The following is a 20,726-nucleotide window of genomic DNA, read 5'->3' as shown; positions in this document are numbered from 1 at the left end:
AGATTGTAAGTGGTCAAAGAGGGAGCAGGAGGAGAGGTGGGAAGACAGTTCAAGATGGACTTGGTGTTCCAATAATTTTGAGGCATAGGGGAAAAGTGATATGGGGCGATAGCTAGACAGAGAGGATGAGTCAAGGGAAGGCTTTTAGAGGATGGGTGTGATCGAGGCATATTTGAAGGATGAGGGGAAGACATCAGTTATTAGTGACAGATTGAAGAGATGGGTAAGGTTTTGGATGAGGTGGGACGGGATTGGGTCAAGTTCGCAGGTGGTGAGATGTGATTTGGAGAGGAAAGAGGTAAGTTGATCTTCCGTAATGGCGGAGAAGCTGGTTTTGGGGGAGGAAGGTTGAGTAGATATGAGGAGGGCCTATGGGAACTTTAGGCAAAAGCTTTGCCTGATGGTGTCAATCTTCTGCTTGAAGAATGAGGTAAAGTCTTCAGTGGAGATGAGAGGGAGGGAGGAAGCACTAGGAAACGGAGAAGAGAATTGAAAGTACTGAATAACTGTTTAGGGTTGTGAGACAAGGAGGATATGAGAGATGAGAAGTATGTTTTGCTGCAGTGAGTGTCGACTTGAAAGCAATGAGGAAGTGTTTGAATGCAATGAAGTGCTCATTGGAGTGGGACCTTTTCCATCTCCACTCAGCAACCCTGGAATCCCATGTCAGTTCTTTAGTCAGGCTGGTGTGCCAGGGTTGCCTGTTGATTTAGCAAGCTTTGGTATGTGTGAAGGGGGCGACTGATTCGAGAGCTGCAGGTGTCGTAGTGTAATATAAAGCGGCAGCAGCATTTGTAGCTTGTAAGGAACTTATGTCTGTAAGAGGGAGAAGGGATTCCGAGAGTGAGTGTAGGTCGAGGTGTTTGAGATTTCTGAGAGGATGTTCAAGTTTGTGGAGTGGGAGTAGTGGACCTGGAGAGAAGAGGCAAGAGAATGTAAGTAGGTTGTGGTCAGGAAGAGGGAGAGGCATATGAGGTTAGATAGCGAACAGAGGAGGGTGAAGATGACATTCAGTGTGTGGCACTCTTTGCGAGTGGCTGTGGAAGACCATTGAGCAAGGCCGAATGAGGAAGTGAGAGATAAAAGCTTATATACAGCTCAATGGGAAGTGTCAATGGGGATGTTGAAGTCACCCATGACGATAGAGGGGATGTTAGCGGAAAGGAAGTGAAGTAGCCAGGTGGTGAAGTTGTCAAAGAAGGTGATGGCTGGCCCTGGGGGGTGGTAAATGACAGCCAGTTGGCGGGGCAATAGATGCGTACACCGTGCATCTCGAAAGAGAGGAGCGTAACGGAGGGCGGCAGTGAGATTTAGGTGCGAGAGCAGTTATCTGACAAGAGAAAACCAGCTCCTTCTCCATGCTTGCCGCTGAGAAGGGGGGTGTGGGAAAAGTGGAATCCACCGTACAAAAGTGCATCTGGAGAGTCTGTGTCAGAGGGGGTAAGCAAGTTTTCCGTGATCCCGAGGAAGGAAAGTTTATTAGTGATGAAAAGATCATGAATGTAGGAAAGTTTGTTGCAGACAGAGCGCACGTTCCATAGAGCTCCTGTTAGATGGATCGGGGAAGAGGTTGAATATAACATTAGAGAAGTTGTGAAAATTCTTGACAGATCGTGCATGAGAAGTGAAGGTGATTGTGAGGATGTGATGAGGAGGACCGGGTTTGGGAGAGATATCGCCGGCAGTGAGGAGATGCAGAGGAAGTGTTAGCAAGTGGGAGCAGGAGAGGGCATGAGGTGACTGTCTGTGTTTGGAGACAAAGAATTGTATGTTGAGGAACAGATCTGAGGGGAGGTGAGATGCATGGGGAGGATGAAGGGAGAGATAACCAGTTCATTACTAGATGTAGGGATTAGGGGGGTAAGTAGAAAGTGGAGGACTATAGGGGAGATAGTGAAAACAAACAGAAACATTTTTTTACTATGACTGTGTATTTAATTACCTTCAGTTCCAATTCTGATATAATTCAGTGCAGCACACGTGTATGATACACTTGCGTGATACTCTTGGCAGACTACATCGGCAGACTCCTTACTCACAATTTATTTGCAAACAAATACATTCAGGTGTGAAGCAGAGGTGAGAGGCCTGAGTTCATCTTTATCAGATAATTACAATTGAGACAGATGCAGCATATAACACAAGCAAAGTAAAACAGGTTGGTCATAAAGAAAAGTGGTGAGCGTAGGTCGTGCACTGGTCAGCTTACAAACATACCGACTTAATGCACACAGGAGAGGTAAGATTTATCACAGAGTTTGGAACGCTGGGTAACATACCTGTAAGAAGAATAGATAGCTAGATATTCTGATTAGAGTGCGATGGTTATAGATGACAAGGTACTTCTTATCTTTCAAAGTTGTAGTTTATTACTTGTAAGGGTGGTCTACTGTATTGCTGTGAGGGGAAAACCCTGAAGTGGCTTGGCTACTGTTTGTGGCCTCTTCGTTTGCTAAGGATGACAGTGGAGATTGTGCTGCAGTTCTCTATAGCTGTAGCATAGTATGGCTTACACTTTGTGTCATTCATTACTGTTACTACCCGGGGCAGTACAATACCAAACAAAGTTGTACAATTCAGCCGTCTCTTGCCTTCAATTCAATGTGATGACATAGGTGACAGGTTGTTCACATGTTGAGATACATCAAAGGTCTCATTACAAATAACTGTACTGGTTTTACATAACTTTGGCTATGTGAGCTAGGAAGTTAAGTGATTATTATCGCTCTTTTACTACACTGCAATTCAGTAATTACACAATTGTGGAAGAAATTCGAGGTCAACGCAAAGTTAGGCCTCATCAAAACATCTGTGGGGTTTTTTTGCAGATGAGAAAAAAATCTAAATTTTTTCTTTTTTGGTCCATATATCAGTTTGTCTTTTGTTTTTCTTGTATGAAAAAACAAATTAATCAAAACTTCAACCTATTAAACAGTAAGAAACATATTACACACAAATAAAACTTGTATGGTATCCAATTGCTGTTCATTTTTCACCTCTGAGGTCCTAGGTTCAAATCCCACCAAAGAGAACATCTGCAAGGAGTTTGTATGTTCTCCCCGTGTTTGTGTGGGTTTCCTTCGGTTTCCTCCCACATTCCAAAGACATACTGATAGGTAATTTAGATTGTGAGCCCCACTGGGGACAATGATGATAATGTGGAATTAATGGCGCTATGTAAGGGAGTAAAATAAATACAGAAATATTGATTGGTTATATGACTTCATTATGTATTTTCAGTGTGTATATTTTCCAGTTTTACCACCTAGCACTAACCTCGCTTAAATATGTCTGAAAGGCTTTCTGTTCTTTCAGAAAAATTTACATAAATTAATAGTACAAGTGAATATGGGAAACATTGTAATATATCTAATCAGAGAATTTTTTTTCTCCACTTACCACAGACCTCTTTCCCTCCTCCCAGCCTCCTTACCATCCACCAAAAAAAACAGCTTAAATCCATATTGCTCAAAGCAAAATGAACTGCCAGCACAGAGAGGTATCAGGCTGAGGAAAGAGGAGGAGTGAAGAGCACCCATCACAGTGAGAAACAGGCAGACACATCCTGTTGCAGCTTCATGCAACTGTTTAACTTCGCTCCAGTGCTGGAGTCACAGCCACATAGCTCAGTACTGCTGTATAATGTCTTCCATGTTGTTGCTTCTCTCTGTGTGTGCTACAGAAAAAGAGGAGCAGCAACTTCTCCCACTAGTTGGGAAAAACTGCGAAAAAAATTTAGGATGCAAGTCAAATAATGTCCAGAAACCGTGTCATTCCTCATGACGTCGCACATCACAGCCTATTTTGAAAGGTTAGCTGAAACAACAGGTACCATTGAAAGACTTGTAAGAAAATCATAGTTTAGTGGGAGAATAAAGAAAAACAGATTGTAAAGAAGATTCCCTGAACTTGTTCGCTTGTCGCCTCACTTATACTCAGAGAGTTTGCTATTTCTCCCTCCACTTGATAAAAGGCAGATGCAGAGAGTGTCATACACATCTGGTTGTAAAGGATTTTGCATGAACATTAACAAATCATTTATGGCATCAATAGAATGAACAAAAGTAACTTTTCATATATTTCTACATCGGCAGGAATGTAGTTAGACTGGGCTGGCATGATATAATATATATAACATTATGAATGAGGACTTTATACTAAAAATATAAAAGACATTTGGCACTGTTTTTTAAAACAAATTTTTTTTGTGAGTGGCTTAAGTACATCGTTGTATCCCTTAAAAAAAATGTTTCCTACAGTTTCATGTTGCAAGACTGCATATGTAGAGCTGGATATGTTACAGGCTAAGGTTAATTATAAAAGTTAAAAACAAATCACATAATCTATTCTTCAGCATCTAGTTCCTTTCCTCCTCCCAGTTTTCTTGTGGGATTCAGCAAGTTAAATAGGCAGGAATGAGTGGTAGAAATTCCTTCTGAGCCAAGGCACGGAGTTCAAACCTTTACACTGGAGGACCTGATGGTTTCATGAAAGGCAAACATGAATGTTAAAATAGTCACTACGCTTCTGATCCTGGCAGTTGTCACCATTTTAGCTTTGGTTTCTGTACTTCTGTTTGGATCCAGATTGAAATCTTGTAATTCTGGGGATCAGAAAACATCTGTTTTCAAGCACAATGATCAGAGCTTGGTGTTTGCAGACCTAACACCTGAAGAACTGGCCCAGGTAGTGGATTATCTTAAGAAGAACATCAAGGAGAATCTAGTGGACATCTCTAATGCTGACCCTTCTTCCAACTGCATATATTCGGTGGAATTACTGCCTCCCAGCAAACAAGATGCCTTATTGTACATAGACAAAGGAGGACCTAAGCCCAGGAGAGAAGCAATTGCTGTTGTATATTTTGGAAGTCATTCAGAACCTGAAATTAAGGAGTTTGTTGTGGGACCTCTTCCAAATCCTACATACAGGAATGATGTTACTCTTCAGAAATATAAAAACAAACTGCTTTATCATCGTAGACCAGTCATTGGCAGCGAGTACAATCTGATACGAAAGCACTTTCTTCTTAAAGAGTACAACAAGGCAAAAAGTTTCCTCAAGGAAGTATTGGGCCATAATGAGTCCAACACTGAATTTTTTGCTGCTTTGACTAGCGCTCCAAGAGGTTTTGCATCTGGAGAGCGGAAAACCTGGTTTGATCTCTTCTTTAACACACAAGGTAGTGGATATTTCCTACATCCATCTGGGTTAGAAATTTTATTGAACCATAAGGACCTTAACTTTAGTAAGTGGAGTGTGGAAAGAGTGTTTTATAATGGTGAGTACTTTGAAAGCCTGTCTAAATTAGAGGAGAAATATAAGAAGGGACAATTGAAGGTAGTGAAATTGAAAATGCCACATCTTGAGAATAACATTGCTTCTCTGAATTCCCCAAAAAGTTCAGTCTCTGCTATCCCTATGCAGTATGAACCACAAGGTGCTCGATATAGCGTGAAGCACAACCAGGTGCTCTTCCAACACTGGAGTTTTGCATTTGGGATTAATGTAAACCGAGGACTCAGGTTATATGATATCAAGTTTAAGGCGGAAAGAATAGTATATGAGCTTAGCATCCAAGAAGCTATCTCTGTGTATGGGTCCAATGCTCCTACTGGAATGTCAACAAGGTACATGGATGGACACTTTGGCATTGGTCGTTCTATCTTTCAGTTGGTTCGTGGCATTGATTGCCCCTATTTTGCTACATTCATAGATACCAATTACTTGCTTGACTCAGACAGCTCTGTTCTTAACAAAGGAACCATTTGCATATTTGAACTCAATTCTGGTATTCCTTTGAGACGGCACTTCTCAACTCTTGGATCTTCTTACTACGGTGGTTTGGCCAGCACTGTTTTGATTATTAGAACCATTGCCACCCTTGGAAACTATGATTATGTGTTTGACTTTATGTTCTATCAAAACGGGGTTATTGAGTCAAAAGTTCATGCAACAGGATATATAACTACATCTTTCTTCATGGATGGAGGCGTGCAACATGGAAATAGAGTGGGGCCTCATACTCTGGGGACCATCCATACACATTTTATAAACTATAAGGTGGACATGGATGTCGGAGGTAAGTAAACTTCTATATTTATATATTTAACCTCTTAAACCTTATTCTTTTTACAATCTGTAGATGCTTCACAACAATTTATCCACCAATAAACACAAACCTAAAGTAGTGCCAAATGAAGATCAGTGTTTTCATAATGTGACCTTGCATCTCATGACTGTCAATTAATGGGGTTTCACTGTGACTCATGACCTACCACAACAGGAACATCTAACATGCTACATTGCCCCTATAGACCTCAAGGCAAGTAGCGTACAATTTATGACTTTCATGTGACTTGTTTGTGATTTGGCTGAATTTTACTTCCAAGTTGTTGTTAGAAAAAACCTAACAGGAGAGTTCTATCTTGCTGGTCACATGACCTTTTTTGCCTATTTAATCCTGCTCCGCCCTCCTGGCCATGCTGGACTTCATTGTAATTTCTACTCTTTAGCTAGCCAGGTGCTTTGTAACCTTTCTCAGTCAGTTTTGCTAGGTCTTCGGACCTCTATGTTCTATGTTGCTTGTTTGTCTTTTTACTGCTACAATTTCTGCTAGGAGGTGTCCATCTTTCTCCCAGTCCCTAGTTCTTGTAGGGATCCCTTCCTCACATCTATAGGTCTTCGTTCAGACTAGCCGAGGGCTTTAGCGGGTCTGATCGCAGGATCAGGTTCCCCGTTACATCGTAGGGATCTAGCTTAGTTCTATTGTAGGGACAGATCTCCTGTCTTTCCTTAGTGCTTGTAGCAGATCATAACAGTTGTAGCGCTATAATATTTTCTCAGTAAGTCACAGACCAGCTGCAAATATATTCTTTGTTGTGCAACTTTCCTGAGATTTGCTGTCACAAATCCAGTGTCATAGTGTAGCTCTAGCCTTACTGCATTGGCAGCAACATCAGTGTTAAACTTCTGTAATTAAATAGATAATATTATTAGTATCACAATTCCCCTGTATTCACTGCGTGAGTGAGCAGTCAAGTGATCACAAGTGACCACAAGCTTCTGATTTATTGCCCACTTGTGCTAAGAAAACAGTGAATCATGACCATGTGCGCATTGCACACTGTGACAATTTGGCAATCTGCAGTCACATAGAGTAATTGCAGAAATTTCTCTAGAGCCTGAAAAAAACTTTTTTAGGGAAAAAAGTAAATATGCAAAATGAGAAAAAATCCTGCTGTTAGCTTACAATGTAAAGGGATATGGGAAGTGGTGCAAAAGATATAAAGTGCTGATTCTGTGTGTTACACGCCCGCCGCTAGGTTCAGGTAGGGGCAAGACAGGTTGCATGAATTCTTTGGAATCCTGAGGGAACCGTTACTCAGGGTGACCATAGACCATGTGCTGCAGCTTCTCTCAGGCACACAGGGGTATTGACCCTCAGGCACAGACACGTAGGTTGTTTCACTTGCTGACCAGATACACTTGACAAGAGTCCTCATAAATGGTAGAACAGTAGCATTTAATAAGAAGCCGCACAGCCAGTGCAAGTTAAGTCTTATGAGCAACAGGCTCCAGTGACAAACAGTACAGTTTCCTTAGCAGCACAGAAGTTCACAGTCTTCCCAGTAGTACAGGACAGCACAGTTCTATTGCAAAGGCACAATAATGAACACTGCATTCTTTACAGCACAGTGAGATGGAGGAGGGGGGGTTGCTGAGGCAGATGATCCCTGTGACACCATTTCTTCCAGTCCTTATCTTTCTGCCTGACAATACTCTGCACTGTTAGTTCAGGAACTCTACCTGACCTGTGCTTAGCTTCACTCCTGACTTGAATCCTTTTCACTTGCAGGGGCGCTTCTTTGAGATACAGAACACACACAGCACCTTTCCCTTTGGCTCCAGCCAGACAGTAAACAACTTCCCCACAATCCCCCTGGGGCTCTGCTAAAACACTCCCCATCTCCTGTGACTGTGTTAACCCCTCTAGTTGCTGAATGCTTCTGGAGCACAACACTTCCTGTTGCGTGCTTGTGACGCGCCCCTGGGCCTTCGTCGCGCGGCATCGTGCGCACGGGAGCTTACCCGGAGCCGGATCTGTTGAGGGTTGTAGTCTCGTGGCGGTGACCCGGTCCGTGCCCAGGGAGTCAAACTGAGCGGCGCTGTATTAGCGGTAGATGTTGTACGACTACGCCACCCGTTGATTGCGGCTATGAGGCCGCCGCTGCAGGGCAGACCGCTGAGGCCGGTGATATGATTGTGCAGCGTAGATGGTATAACCCCCAACGGGAGGGGTATGGCCTCAGGGCAGCAGATGTGAATGATGGTGGTGATGATGGTGCAGCAAGAAAGCTCAGAGACCTGTGATGCAGTTTCAGGGTCTTTACTCACGGGTGTTGTTCCGGTCACTCCAGCCAAGAGTGACCACCCGAGCCGTGCAGCGTCCACCAGGTGCGGGACTCGGCTAACCCCCAGGCAGTTCCGGAGCGTGGTCTTAAGCTCCCCTCTCTCTCTCTCTCTGGCCGTCCCCACCAGGGATCCACCTTTGTCCGGTTCCCTTGGGTCTCTCAATGGTAAAACCTTTTTATGGCTTTCCTGACCCTACTCGTGGTGTACCTTCCTGGTGAATGTGGTGAGGGTCGTGGCAAAACTTGACCACGACCTCCGGTTCCTGGTTAAGGATGTTTGCCTCTGCCAGTTTGGGATCCGGTACCTCTCTGTGCCAACCCTTCACCCTTTTTGGTCACTCTTGGGATCTCAGGGTTCCCTCTCTCCTTGCGTCTCTGGGCCTCTCTTTCTCCTTCTCTCTGCTTCAGGCCTGGCCCTGGAGCTGGGCCCAGCCAGAGCCACAGCTCCCTGTCAGCCCTCTCTGGCTGTACTCTCCCACAGCTTCTCCTCAGACTGACTGACTCTGACTCTAGATGGTGCCCACCATATATACTCCCTCTATGTGTGAGCCCAGGTGACTAGCACCCAATGGGCTCCTACCTCTATGCCCAGAGCCCCTCCCCTATCTGCCCCTACACTACTGGGATGTTCCTCCCCCCCTCCCACTCCAGCCAGGGACAGACGCTGTCGTACCTGCACATCTAACTGGTGGGAGTACCGTAGTTCTGTCCCCCGGAAATGGGATGAGTGTAGTGCATGCAGCTAACTGAGCTCAGTCCCACACTCCATCCTTACCCGGGAGTGGAATACCACACCTCTGGTTGAGGTGCAATACCCCTGTAGCAACCGAGTCCTCAGGGTGCTACATTCCCCCCTGGTAAACCACAGCACGTCCTCGGGCTGTAATAGAGCAAAACAATATAAAACATACAAAAATATTAAAGTGCACTTACATATAAAACATAACTATAACTCATCCCTTTATGGGAGGTACTTTTTTTTTTTTCTCTAAACGTTACAGGTATAAAACATTTTCCTTAGTCATAATAAAATATCTGACTGATGCCACCGGAACTCTTTTGGCACATAACTTCACATTATTACTCTAGCAGCATATAACTTTCAATATAATCTTGACTTCTGGCCACTGTGCAACTCGTGACCAGGTAAAAGTGCAACAGTCACAAAAAAACAGTTCCTTATAAAACCGGTAGGGGGTGCCTTAGGAAGCGCAACTATTTACAGGATGGCCACTCTCAGTCCTCGGCCAGTGGGGAAAAAGGGATGGCCGCTCACAGTCCTCAGCCTGGTTATGGATAGGGACACACGGGAACAATTCACTAGTCCCAACGGGGACCATATTCTATTTAGCAGCAGTTCTTGTACCCTACGGGTAACTATGTACAGTTCCACTTTACCGTACTTCAGTAACGGCATCCTCCTGCTCCTTCCCGCGGGTAGTCTTCAAACCCGTCCGGGTCCTCTTGTTTCTCTTCGTACTGTAGCTCTTCCTCGGTCAGTCGGTGCACATGAAGAGCATATGGTCCCTTAGCACACTGATGCCGGGTGAAGGTGACCTCGTCACCCGGGTAAAGGTCACGTCCTCTGTGTCCCTCCGGCAGATGACTCTCGACATCTCTGCGGGTGACAAAGACGTCGCCGGGGGTTCTGTGATCCCGGATAAAGCCCCAACCGTGCTCCAGTTGGAACTTGATTATGGTCCCGGTGGCGCGGGGACCGTGGGCTGCACGGGGGTTTCGCCGGGTCCGACGTTTCTGCTCTGGACTTGCAGCCGCTCCTCACGGACCCGCCTTTCCCGCCGTTCCCGGTCGAAGACCTCCAGCTGTTGCCGGCAGCACTCCGCTCGCTGGGCTGCGGCCGCCCGGGTCTCGTGGGTAAACCCAATGAGGTTTTCTCCGGTGGGGTCCCATTCGAATTGGGCCTCCTCCAACGGGAGCGGGACGATCTTGACAGGCGCCGGAGCTGGGATTAGGGGTTCACACAAGGGCCTTTCCCTCCGGAGTCGTGGGTTGGTATACTCCGGTGGCCATTCGAACGGCAGCCCGTCCGGGCTAGTGTGCTGCGCGTACAGGTCCTCGCCCAGTGGTGGCACTGTGGAGGTAGAGGGCGCTGTGGGGGCAGCGGCGCCCGGGGATTCCTGGCAATGCGTCCAGGCCGGAGGCATCCTGAATGTGAAGGGCGCTTTAGAGGCAGCGGCGCCTGGGTCCACCAGGTCTTGCGACCAGGCCGGTGGCATGATAGAGGTAGAGGGCACTTTGGAGACAGCGGCGCCCGGGGGTACTCGGCCCTGCGACCAGGCCGGGAGCGCTTCCTGCTTGGCCGCGCTCAGAGTTGAGGCGCGTGACGTCACAGGGGGCGTGGCCGCGGCTCCTGCCGCTTGAGGCCTAGTTTGGAGCGGTGGCGGTGCAGCAACGGGCACGGTAGGTGGGATTTCGGGCTCTGCAACGGGGAGCTGGGGCAGGCTTACGGCTACTTGGCTTGGGGTGGTGACGTCCCCTTTACCTGCTTCCATCTCTTCAGCTCCTTCCACGGCGTCATCTCCGGCCTTCGTCCCTCCTGCACCATCCTCAGAGGCTGTCAGACTCCTCGTCTCGGGTGGCGTCCTTTGCTGGCGGGTTCCAGCTTGCGTAGCCATCTCTCTGCTCCACTCTGCCAGCACCTCTCGCTGCACTCTGGCCATCCTCCGAGCCAAGCCCTCCAGTGCAGTCTGTGCATGCTCCCGATCTCGGGGGAGCTGTGCCAGAATCTCCACCAGGCCTTCTGGGGTGGCGGCCTGCAACTGTCTCCTGACCACAGGGTCGGTGCTGCCTGACTCTCCCTCCATCTCCGGGTGCGATCTTTCCAGACTCCTCCAGGCTGCACCCATCCTCTCTCTTTTGTTCTTGATCCGCCCACTTTTTGGGTGGTCCCGGGGCAACTTGGTGATTGTCAGTTCCAGGGGCAGCCCCCTCATTCTGATGGACATCTCTACCATTGCAGTCTCTGCTGGTGGGGGCGGTCTCCGCTTTTGGCGCTCTTCTGGGACCAGGCCCACGATGGGAGGTGGTCTCTTGCCACCCTCTGGCACGCCCATAATGGCGTCCGCTCTGCCAGGGCGGGAAATCGTCTCAGATGGCGGGAATCGTCTCCTAATGGCGGGAAACTCCGTGGATGGCGGGAAAAGGCTGCAGATGGCGGGCAACCGGCGGGAAATGATCCGAGATGGCGTCCAATGGCGGGGACCCTCCGGAACTGGCGGGAGACTTCTTCTTACGGTACATATAAACTTTTCTTCAGGCACGCAGTACCCGGTAGTTGTGGGCACGTAATCCTGCCGACTACGCCAAAGTTGACGCGCCCCTGGGCCTTCGTCGCGCGGCATCGCGCGCACGGGAGCTTACCCGGAGCCGGATCTGTTGAGGGTTGTAGTCTCGTGGCGGTGACCCGGTCCGTGCCCAGGGAGTCAAACTGAGCGGCGTTGTATTAGCGGTAGATGTTGTACGACTACGCCACCCGTTGATTGCGGCTATGAGGCCGCCGCTGCAGGGCAGACCGCTGAGGCCGGTGATATGATTGTGCAGCGTAGATGGTATAACCCCCAACGGGAGGGGTATGGCCTCAGGGCAGCAGATGTGAATGATGGTGCAGCAAGAAAGCTCAGAGACCTGTGATGCAGTTTCAGGGTCTTTACTCACGGGTGTTGTTCCGGTCACTCCGGCCAAGAGTGACCACCCGAGCCGTGCAGCGTCCACCAGGTGCGGGACTCGGCTAACCCCCAGGCAGTTCCGGAGCGTGGTCCTGAGCTCCCCTCTCTCTCTCTCTCTGGCCGTCCCCACCAGGGATCCACCTTTGTCCGGTTCCCTTGGGTCTCTCAATGGTAAAACCTTTTTATGGCTTTCCTGACCCTACTCGTGGTGTACCTTCCTGGTGAATGTGGTGAGGGTCGTGGCAAAACTTGACCACGACCTCCGGTTCCTGGTTAAGGATGTTTGCCTCCGCCAGTTTGGGATCCGGTACCTCTCTGTGCCAACCCTTCACCCTTTTTGGTCACTCTTGGGATCTCAGGGTTCCCTCTCTCCTTGCGTCTCTGGGCCTCTCTTTCTCCTTCTCTCTGCTTCAGGCCTGGCCCTGGAGCTGGGCCCAGCCAGAGCCACAGCTCCCTGTCAGCCCTCTCTGGCTGTACTCTCCCTCAGCTTCTCCTCAGACTGACTGACTCTGACTCTAGATGGTGCCCACCATATATACTCCCTCTATGTGTGAGCCCAGGTGACTAGCACCCAATGGGCTCCTACCTCTATGCCCAGAGCCCCTCCCCTATCTGCCCCTACACTACTGGGATGTTCCTCCCCCCCTCCCACTCCAGCCAGGGACAGACGCTGTCGTACCTGCACATCTAACTGGTGGGAGTACCGTAGTTCTGTCCCCCGGAAATGGGATGAGTGTAGTGCATGCAGCTAACTGAGCTCAGTCCCACACTCCATCCTTACCCGGGAGTGGAATACCACACCTCTGGTTGAGGTGCAATACCCCTGTAGCAACCGAGTCCTCAGGGTGCTACACTTGTGTTACTGCTAATTGTTGCTGAATGCTTTTAAAGCAACAGCACTATTTCTGCATGTCACACGCTGCAACAGCACTACTTCTGCATGTCACACTCTGCAACAGCACTACTTCTGCATGTCACATGTGCACTGGATAAGACATTTGGATGTAAGCGGAATCTAAAAAGGGATTATGAACCCGTCACCCAGACAATATAAGTTTTAATAAGGACATAACTACTGCAAGGTAAGCAAAGTAAGTAAAGATGCCCATATTACTGCCAAGTAGATAAAGCAGAGATACTTGTCTTCAGTAGACAGTATGTTTGTTTTTAATTCTTAGGCCACGGCCCCACTATCAGTATTTGGTCAGTATTCGGTCAGTATTTTTTCTCAGGAGTGGGTTATAAATGCAGAATAAGTGACTTGTTTCTGTATACCTTTTCTCTGATTGTTCCTCACCTGGTTTTGGCTCCCAAACATGAGAAAAAATACTGACAGAATACTGACAAAATACTGATAGTGGGGTCGTGGCCTTAAGGAGTTTTCCGTTCATAACTTTCTGTCCTTTATAGGCCGGCGCTGGATTAAAATAATAACATCAGTGTTGCTCTCTCACTCCCAGAGTCCAGCACTGCCTCTCCGTCGCTGCGGCAGTATCTGCTTACTGGCTGCAGTGGTCATGACACGACTACAGCGCATATCAATGCTGCAACCAATCACTAAGCTGAGTACACATCAATGATGCAGCCAATCACAAAGTTCAGCACTCCTCACTGCTGCAGCATATCACTAAACTTAGTGGTTCATGACATCTACATAGCATAGCAGCTGAGCTTAATGATTGGCTGCAGCGATGATGTGCACTGTAGTTGTGACTTCACCATTGTAGCCAGTGGGGACACGGAAGCTGCAGCCAGAACATGATACAACAATGTCACATCATCACTGGGATTAGCAGCATTTAAATGGTAACACAGGAGCAACTGGAAATAGCTCTGGTTGCTGCTGTTACAGGTATGTTGAGGGCTAAGTTCCTTAACCCACTCCATACATCACATCCAATATATGGCATACTATTGCATGTCGGTATAGGGTGAAAAGCCCTGTTCTCAGGATCAGTTGGATCTGACTAGATAGGTGATAACTTTTGATGTTGGAATTAATCCTCTAACACCCCATTCACTGTAAAGGATTTCATCTAATTTAATATATATTGCCCTTTTTTCATATTCCTGGCCTTTACCAATTGGAAATTCTCAATAACTACCATCTTCAGTAAATAAATCATGTTCAAGTAATGGACCAGATATTCATAGCCATAAATCAGAGGTGCACAAGCTTTTCTGGTCCAAGGGTCACATTGGCATGTTGAATCAAGGGCCGGAGACTTAAAACTTATAGGTGTATTACCATCTGAGACATTTCCAGCATGTCAAAATTATATGCCATGAATGCCTGATGGATAGTTGTAGAGAAACCAAAAACAAGAAAAATACCCAAATAACTGGAAGTAAATGGATAGATCGCACAGTACAAAAATAATAATAAATAATAAAGGGTATTTAGTTAACATAATTTTGATCAAAATAATGTAAAAGCTATCCCGCCACGTCACGGCAACCCTTATGGGACAGTCCTAACTCTAATATTAAAAACCTTACCATTTGTCAAGTGACATACACATGCACAAGGGCAGAGAGACTGGATCTCTAGTGTAAGCATAAGCCTGAGGCAGAATGAGCGTCTCAGCTCAGACAAAGGGCGGCCACACCCTTTTATATGCACTAAAGCATACTGAACTGCAAAGAAAAAACCTGGAGGTCTGAACTGAAACGTAAATTGATGTGCATGCAAAATGTAAATGCATGTTCACACAAGGGCATTAAACAGAGAGAATCCAAAAGCAAGAAAAATACCCAAATAACTGGAAGTAAATGGATAGATCGCACAGTACAAAAATAATAATAAATAATAAAGGGTATTTAGTTAACATAATTTTGATCAAAATAATGTAAAAGCTATCCCGCCACGTCACGGCAACCCTTATGGGACAGTCCTAACTCTAATATTAAAAACATTACCATTTGTCAAGTGACATACAGTACAGACCAAAAGTTTGGACACACCTTCTCATTTAAAGATTTTTCTGTATTTTCATGACTATGAAAATTGTACATTCACACTGAAGGCATCAAAACTATGAATTAACACATGTGGAATTATATACTTAACAAAAAAGTGTGAAACAACTGAAAATATGTCTTATATTCTAGGTTCTTCAAAGTAACCACTTTTTGCTTTGACGACTGCTTTGCACCCTCTTGGCATTCTCTTCATCAGCTTCAAGAGGTAGTCACCGGAAATGGTCTTCCAACAATCTTGAAGGAGTTCCCAGAGATGCATAGCACTTGTTGGCCCTTTTGCCTTCACTCTGCGGTCCAGCTCACCCCAAACCATCTCGATTGAGTTCAGGTCTGGTGACTGTGGAGGCCAGGTCATCTGGCGTAGCACCCCATCACTCTCCTTCTTGGTCAAATAGCCCTTACACAGCCTAGAGTTGTGTTTGGGGTCATTGTCCTGTTGAAAAATAAATGATGGTCCAACTAAACGCAAACCGGATGGAATAGCCTGCCACTGCAAGATGCTGTGGTAGCCATGCTGGTTCAGTATGCCTTCAATTTTGAATAAATCCCCAACAGTGTCACCAGCAAAGCACCCCCACACCATCACACCTCCTCAATGCTTCACGGTGGGAACCAGGCATGTAGAGTCCATCTGTTCACCTTTTCTGCGTCGCACAAAGACACGGTGGTTGGAACCAAAGATCTCAAATTTGGACTCCTCAGACCAAAGTGCAGATTTCCACTGGTCTAATGTCTATTCCTTGTGTTCTTTAGCCCAAACAAGTCTCTTCTGCTTGTTGCCTGTCCTTAGCAGTGGTTTCCTAGCAGCTATTTTACCATGAAGGCCTGCTGCACAAAGTCTCCTCTTAACAGTTGTTGAAGAGATGTGTCTGCTGCTAGAACGCTGTGTGGCATTGACCTGGTCTCTAATCTGAGCTGCTGTTAACCTGCGATTTCTGAGGCTGGTGACTCGGATAAACTTATCCTCAGAAGCAGAGGTGACTCTTAGTCTTCCTTTCCTGGGGCGGTCCTCATGTGAGCAAGTTTCTTTGTAGCGCTTGATGGTTTTTGCAACTGCACTTGGGGACACATTCAAAGTTTTCCCAATTTTTCACACTGACTGACCTTCATTTCTTAAAGTAATGATGGCCACTCGTTTTTCTGCTTTTTTCTTGCCATAATACAAATTCTAACAGTCTATTCAGTAGGACTATCAGCTGTGTATCCACCTGACTTCTGCACAACACAACTGATGGTCCCAACCCCATTTATTAGGCAAGAAATCCCACTTATTAAACCTGACAGGGCACACCTGTGAAGTGAAAACCATTTCCGGTGACTACCTCTTGAAGCTCAGCAAGAGAATGCCAAGAGTGTGCAAAGCAGTCATCAAAGCAAAAGTTGGCTACTTTGAAGAACCTAGAAAATAAGACCTATTTTCAGTTGTTTCACACTTTTTTGTAAAGTATATAATTCCACATATGCTAATTCATAGTTTTGATGCCTTCAGTGTGAATGTATAATTTTCATAGTCAAGAAAATACAGAAAAATCTTTAAATGAGAAGGTGTGTCCAAACTTTTGGTCTGTACTGTACACATGGACAAGGGCAGAGAGACTGGATCCCTAGTGTAAGCATAAGAGTGAGGCAGAATATATGGATAGTTGTAGAGAAAGGAGAACCTGCCCCTATGGGAATAATAGGGGTTATATTTTTCCGTAAGTAATGTGACATGCAAAAGTAGTGTCACATTCAGCAACTACTAGAAGTAACACAAGCACATGAGACGGGAAGTTTTGTGCTCCAGAAGCATCGAGCAATTAAAGGGGTTAACACAGTCACAGGAGAAGGGGAGTGTTTTAGCAGAGCCCCAGGGGGATTGTGGGGAAGTTGTTTACTGTCTAGCTGAAGCCGAAGAGAAAAGTGGTGTTTGTGTTGTATCTCACAGAAGTACCCCTGCAAGTGAAAAGGATTCAAGTCAGGAGTGAAGCTAAGCACAGGTCAGGTAGAGTTCCTGAACTAGCTGTGCAGAGTATTGTCAGGCAGAAAGATAAGGACTGGAAGAAATGGTGTCACAGGGATCATCTCCCTCAGCAAACCCCCCCTCCATCTCACTATGCTGTAAAGAATGCTGTGTTCATTAATGTGCCTTTGCATTAGAACTGTGCTGTCCTGTACTACTGGGAAGACTGTGAACTTCTGTGCTGCTAAGGAAACTGTACTGTTTGTCACTGGAGCCTGTTGCTCATAAGACTTAACTTGTACTCCCTGTGCAACTTCTTATTAAATGCTACTGTTCTACCGTTTATAAGGACTCTTGTCAAGTGTGTCTGGTCAGCAAGTGAAACAACCTACATGTCTGTGCCTGAGGGTTAATACCCCTGTGCAAAAATGGATGAGCTGGGGGAAAAAGAAGCTGAAGATGTCATGGGGCCATTCCTCCAGGAACTAACACAGTTTCTAACCAGTTTGAAGTTGGAGGATGGAGGGGCGGCACCAATTACCAAAAGCAGGAATCTCCCTCCACAAACTGAACTACAGGAATTGAAAGAACTATTCAAAGCCCTAACAACAGCCCTGCAGAAATCGACCAAAACCTCTGAACGGGTGATAGACTCAGACAGGAACTTTAACCTGCTGAGGTTAGATAAATAAGGGAGACAGTACTCTCGAACACCACAAATCACCATAAGGAAAGAATTCATGATCCTGGGACAGATTGGAGAGTGTGAAGAGAAAGAAAGACTGTCTTATAAGAACTTGTTGCACCAGATTGATGCAGGCTTACAGAAAGGCTACCAGCCAGATGAGATCGTTGAGGGGGTGGTGAAAGCGATCAGCCCAGGCCTGAACCTCCGTATTATGCTAGAAATGAAGAGTCAATTGAACTTGCAACAGCTGAAGATGAGTTTAAAAGGGCACTATAAAGAACAGAGTACTTCATAATTGCTCCACCGACTCATTAACCTCTCACAGAAAAATAATGAATCACCCCAAAATTTCTTGTTCAGAGCAATTGAACTGAAGGATAGACTGTTTGCATCCAGAGATGTAGAAGCGGAAGGGAAGTTTGATGCTGGACTAGTCCAGAAGATCAATGAGATCCTTGAGATCATTGGAAATGGGGTTAATCAGCAAAGACATCAAGTTGCAGCTGAAACAGTAACTAGAAGATCCTGGCATTCTGGACGAAGTCCTAATTGAAAAAAAATAATGAGGCAGCTAGTTTGGAGTCATAGAGCAAACAGAAGTTAAAGAAAGGTTCTGCTCCTAAAATCACCAAAATGAGTCAGCTGAAGTTGGAGAACCCTAGTGACCAGTCCAAAGTTCATCATAGAGACCGTCCAGTGCTACCTCCGAGAGTGAACCTTAAATCACCAACAAAAGAGAGGACCGCCAGCGCTGACTAGGAGGAAGTAATAGGAGAACTGCGAGCCGAGTTGATTGAGGTAAAAAAGTTGATTCATTCCAGGCCAAAACCGGTATCACTCAAACCCAGGAGTGGGTTCCAAAACAGAAGATACCCGGCTCGTGAAGCATGCCGTTCGTCAAATCAAAGTACGGTGTGTGTCCACTGTCTATGATGTGGTGAGGAAGAACATTATGCCAATGGTCACGGTCGTTTGGGTTAAAAGACAGGAGGCTACCAGTGCGAGGCAGCTGGTAACCGTAACCGCGACACGGAGGAGGCCCCAGAAGCTAATCCAAATCTCACCAAACCCCAGAACTGCGCATGAGGTAAAACGGCTGCGTCAGTACTATCCCCAAGTATGTTCCCGTGTACAACAGCTGCAAGGGAGACAGGGGCATCAGTTACTTAATGCCCAATGCGGAGGTCAAACGATGTACTCCTGGTAGGAGGATTCCTTGGTCCGTAAAGATAGCCTAATTGGTGAACAGTGCTTTATACAGTGCCAGCTAGATGGACTCCTAGTAAAAGCACTGTGGGACACAGGAGCCCAAGCTAGCCTTTTAAATGAAGAATGGAGAAGGCGCTACCTGCCACACACTTGCTTTCGGTCACTAAAAGAACTCTACAGCAAAGCCGTCAACCAGACCGAAATCCCTTTCATAGGCTGGATGGAAGTAACTTTCCAACTCAGGGCCACGAAGAATAGCAACGCCATCGAGCTTTTGGTACCTTTTCTCGTGACCAGTGATCAGAACGTGGCAGAGGATCCTATCCAGGCTTATAATGTAATCAGTGAGGTCATCACGAAACACAAGGCAGGGGCACTGGTGGTGAATGCATCGCTCGCCATACCCAAAGTCGTGGCGGAAAATGTCATTCATAGAGTAAAGAAAGCACAGAATACAATGGACCTAAAAGAAGTCAAAGTAGGCTGGCGCCCAACCATCATCCCTGCAAACCTAATGGTGGGTGTGAGGTGTGGAGTCCAGGTAGAACCGGGAAGAAAAGTTCAGAAAAGACTGCTCTTGCCAAAAGACTCCTCAGAACTTCCGGAAGGCCTAGTTGAATGTGAGGCTGTGCTTACGATTCCTACTGGTGGGTTTGCTCGAGTGACCGCACTGGTGAATACTACGAGACACGAAATTAGACTAGATCCAAAGACTGTGTTAGGTCACATCAAAATCGTTAAAATGGTATATCCAGCCAGTGTACGACCAGCCCAGGGGTCCGTAGTGAATTCAGTCTCCCCACCATGGAACAGGAGTTGCCCAGGGGAAGAACTTGCACGACCCACCTCAGAGTCCTGGGATCCCCCAGTACCCCTGGAACACTTGTGTGCTGAACAACGAGTGTCTTTCATTCTCCAAAGATGACTCTGATATAGGCTGTATCCCATCGTTGCAGTTGATAATCAATTTGAAAGACATGACCCCTGTAACCAGAAGTTACATGTCTGTCCCGAAACCATTACACCGTGAAGTGAAAGAGTATTTACAAGACCTAATCAACAGAGGTTGGGTCCTAAAGTCAAAATCATCTTATTCCTCTCCTATTGTTCGTGTTAGGAAGAAGGGCGGTACGTTGAAACTCTGCTGTGATTACCGGGAACTAAACCGAAAGTCAGTACCTGATTGGCACCCGATACCAAAGATTCAAGATAACCTGGATAACCTATCAGGAAGTAGCTGGTTCTCTGTCCTTGATCGGGGTAAAGCATGCCATCAAGGGTTTGTTGAAGAGTCCAGTAGACTTTTGACAGCATTCATCACACCGTGGGGATTATATGAGTGGATCCGCATACCGTCTGGGCTCAGTTCAGCTCCCGCAGAATTCCAGAGGAGCATGGAGACATGTGTAGAAGGATTGAGGGATGATATCTGTCAGCTGTACTTGGATGAGAATGTGGTACACATCAAAACCTGCCGGGAGCATATTGAGCATGTGAGGACCGTACTACAACGGTATCAACAACACGGAGTTAAGTTGACCCCAAAGAAGTGTGAACTGTTCAAAAGGCAAGTCCGATTTCTAGGGAAAATTGTGTCCGGAAAAGGATATAGCATGGACTCAGCAGAGATCGCTCTGTTACTGACCTTAAAAGACAAGCGACCCTCTACCGTCGGGGAGTTGAGGCAGATATTAGGATTCCTCTCATACTATCGTACTTGCGTTCAGAACTTCTCCAGGATTGCCACCCCACTATACCTCCTCTTGGGGGGAATGACAGAGATAACAACAGCCATGGAGAGAAAG

The 20,726-nt window shown here is 46.5% G+C and overlaps 1 protein-coding gene across 4 annotated transcripts in view; it reads left to right on the top strand.

The window, feature by feature from the left end:
• The window catches only part of LOC141272683 (amine oxidase [copper-containing] 3-like), a 64,226-nt gene that overhangs the window by 11,406 nt on the left and 32,094 nt on the right, over positions 1 to 20,726 (top strand). Inside the window, exon 1 of one of the 4 annotated variants that reach the window (XM_073683643.1) lies at positions 4,404 to 6,082. The exons of the other annotated variants lie outside the window; for them this stretch is intronic. Within the exon in view, the coding sequence (XP_073539744.1) occupies positions 4,501 to 6,082 (1,582 nt within the window). The 5' untranslated portion in view covers positions 4,404 to 4,500. Of the gene's footprint in view, positions 1 to 4,403; positions 6,083 to 20,726 lie in introns of those variants that run through there. 4 annotated transcript variants of the gene reach the window in all.

This window comes from Phyllobates terribilis, unplaced genomic scaffold (assembly GCF_046119375.1).
Source record: "Phyllobates terribilis strain yellow unplaced genomic scaffold, ASM4611937v1 Scaffold_5__5_contigs__length_657084704, whole genome shotgun sequence".
NCBI classification, from domain to species: Eukaryota; Metazoa; Chordata; class Amphibia; order Anura; family Dendrobatidae; genus Phyllobates; species Phyllobates terribilis.
Note: the sequence above shows the minus strand (reverse complement) of the source record. Positions and strands in the feature narration are given on the sequence as shown.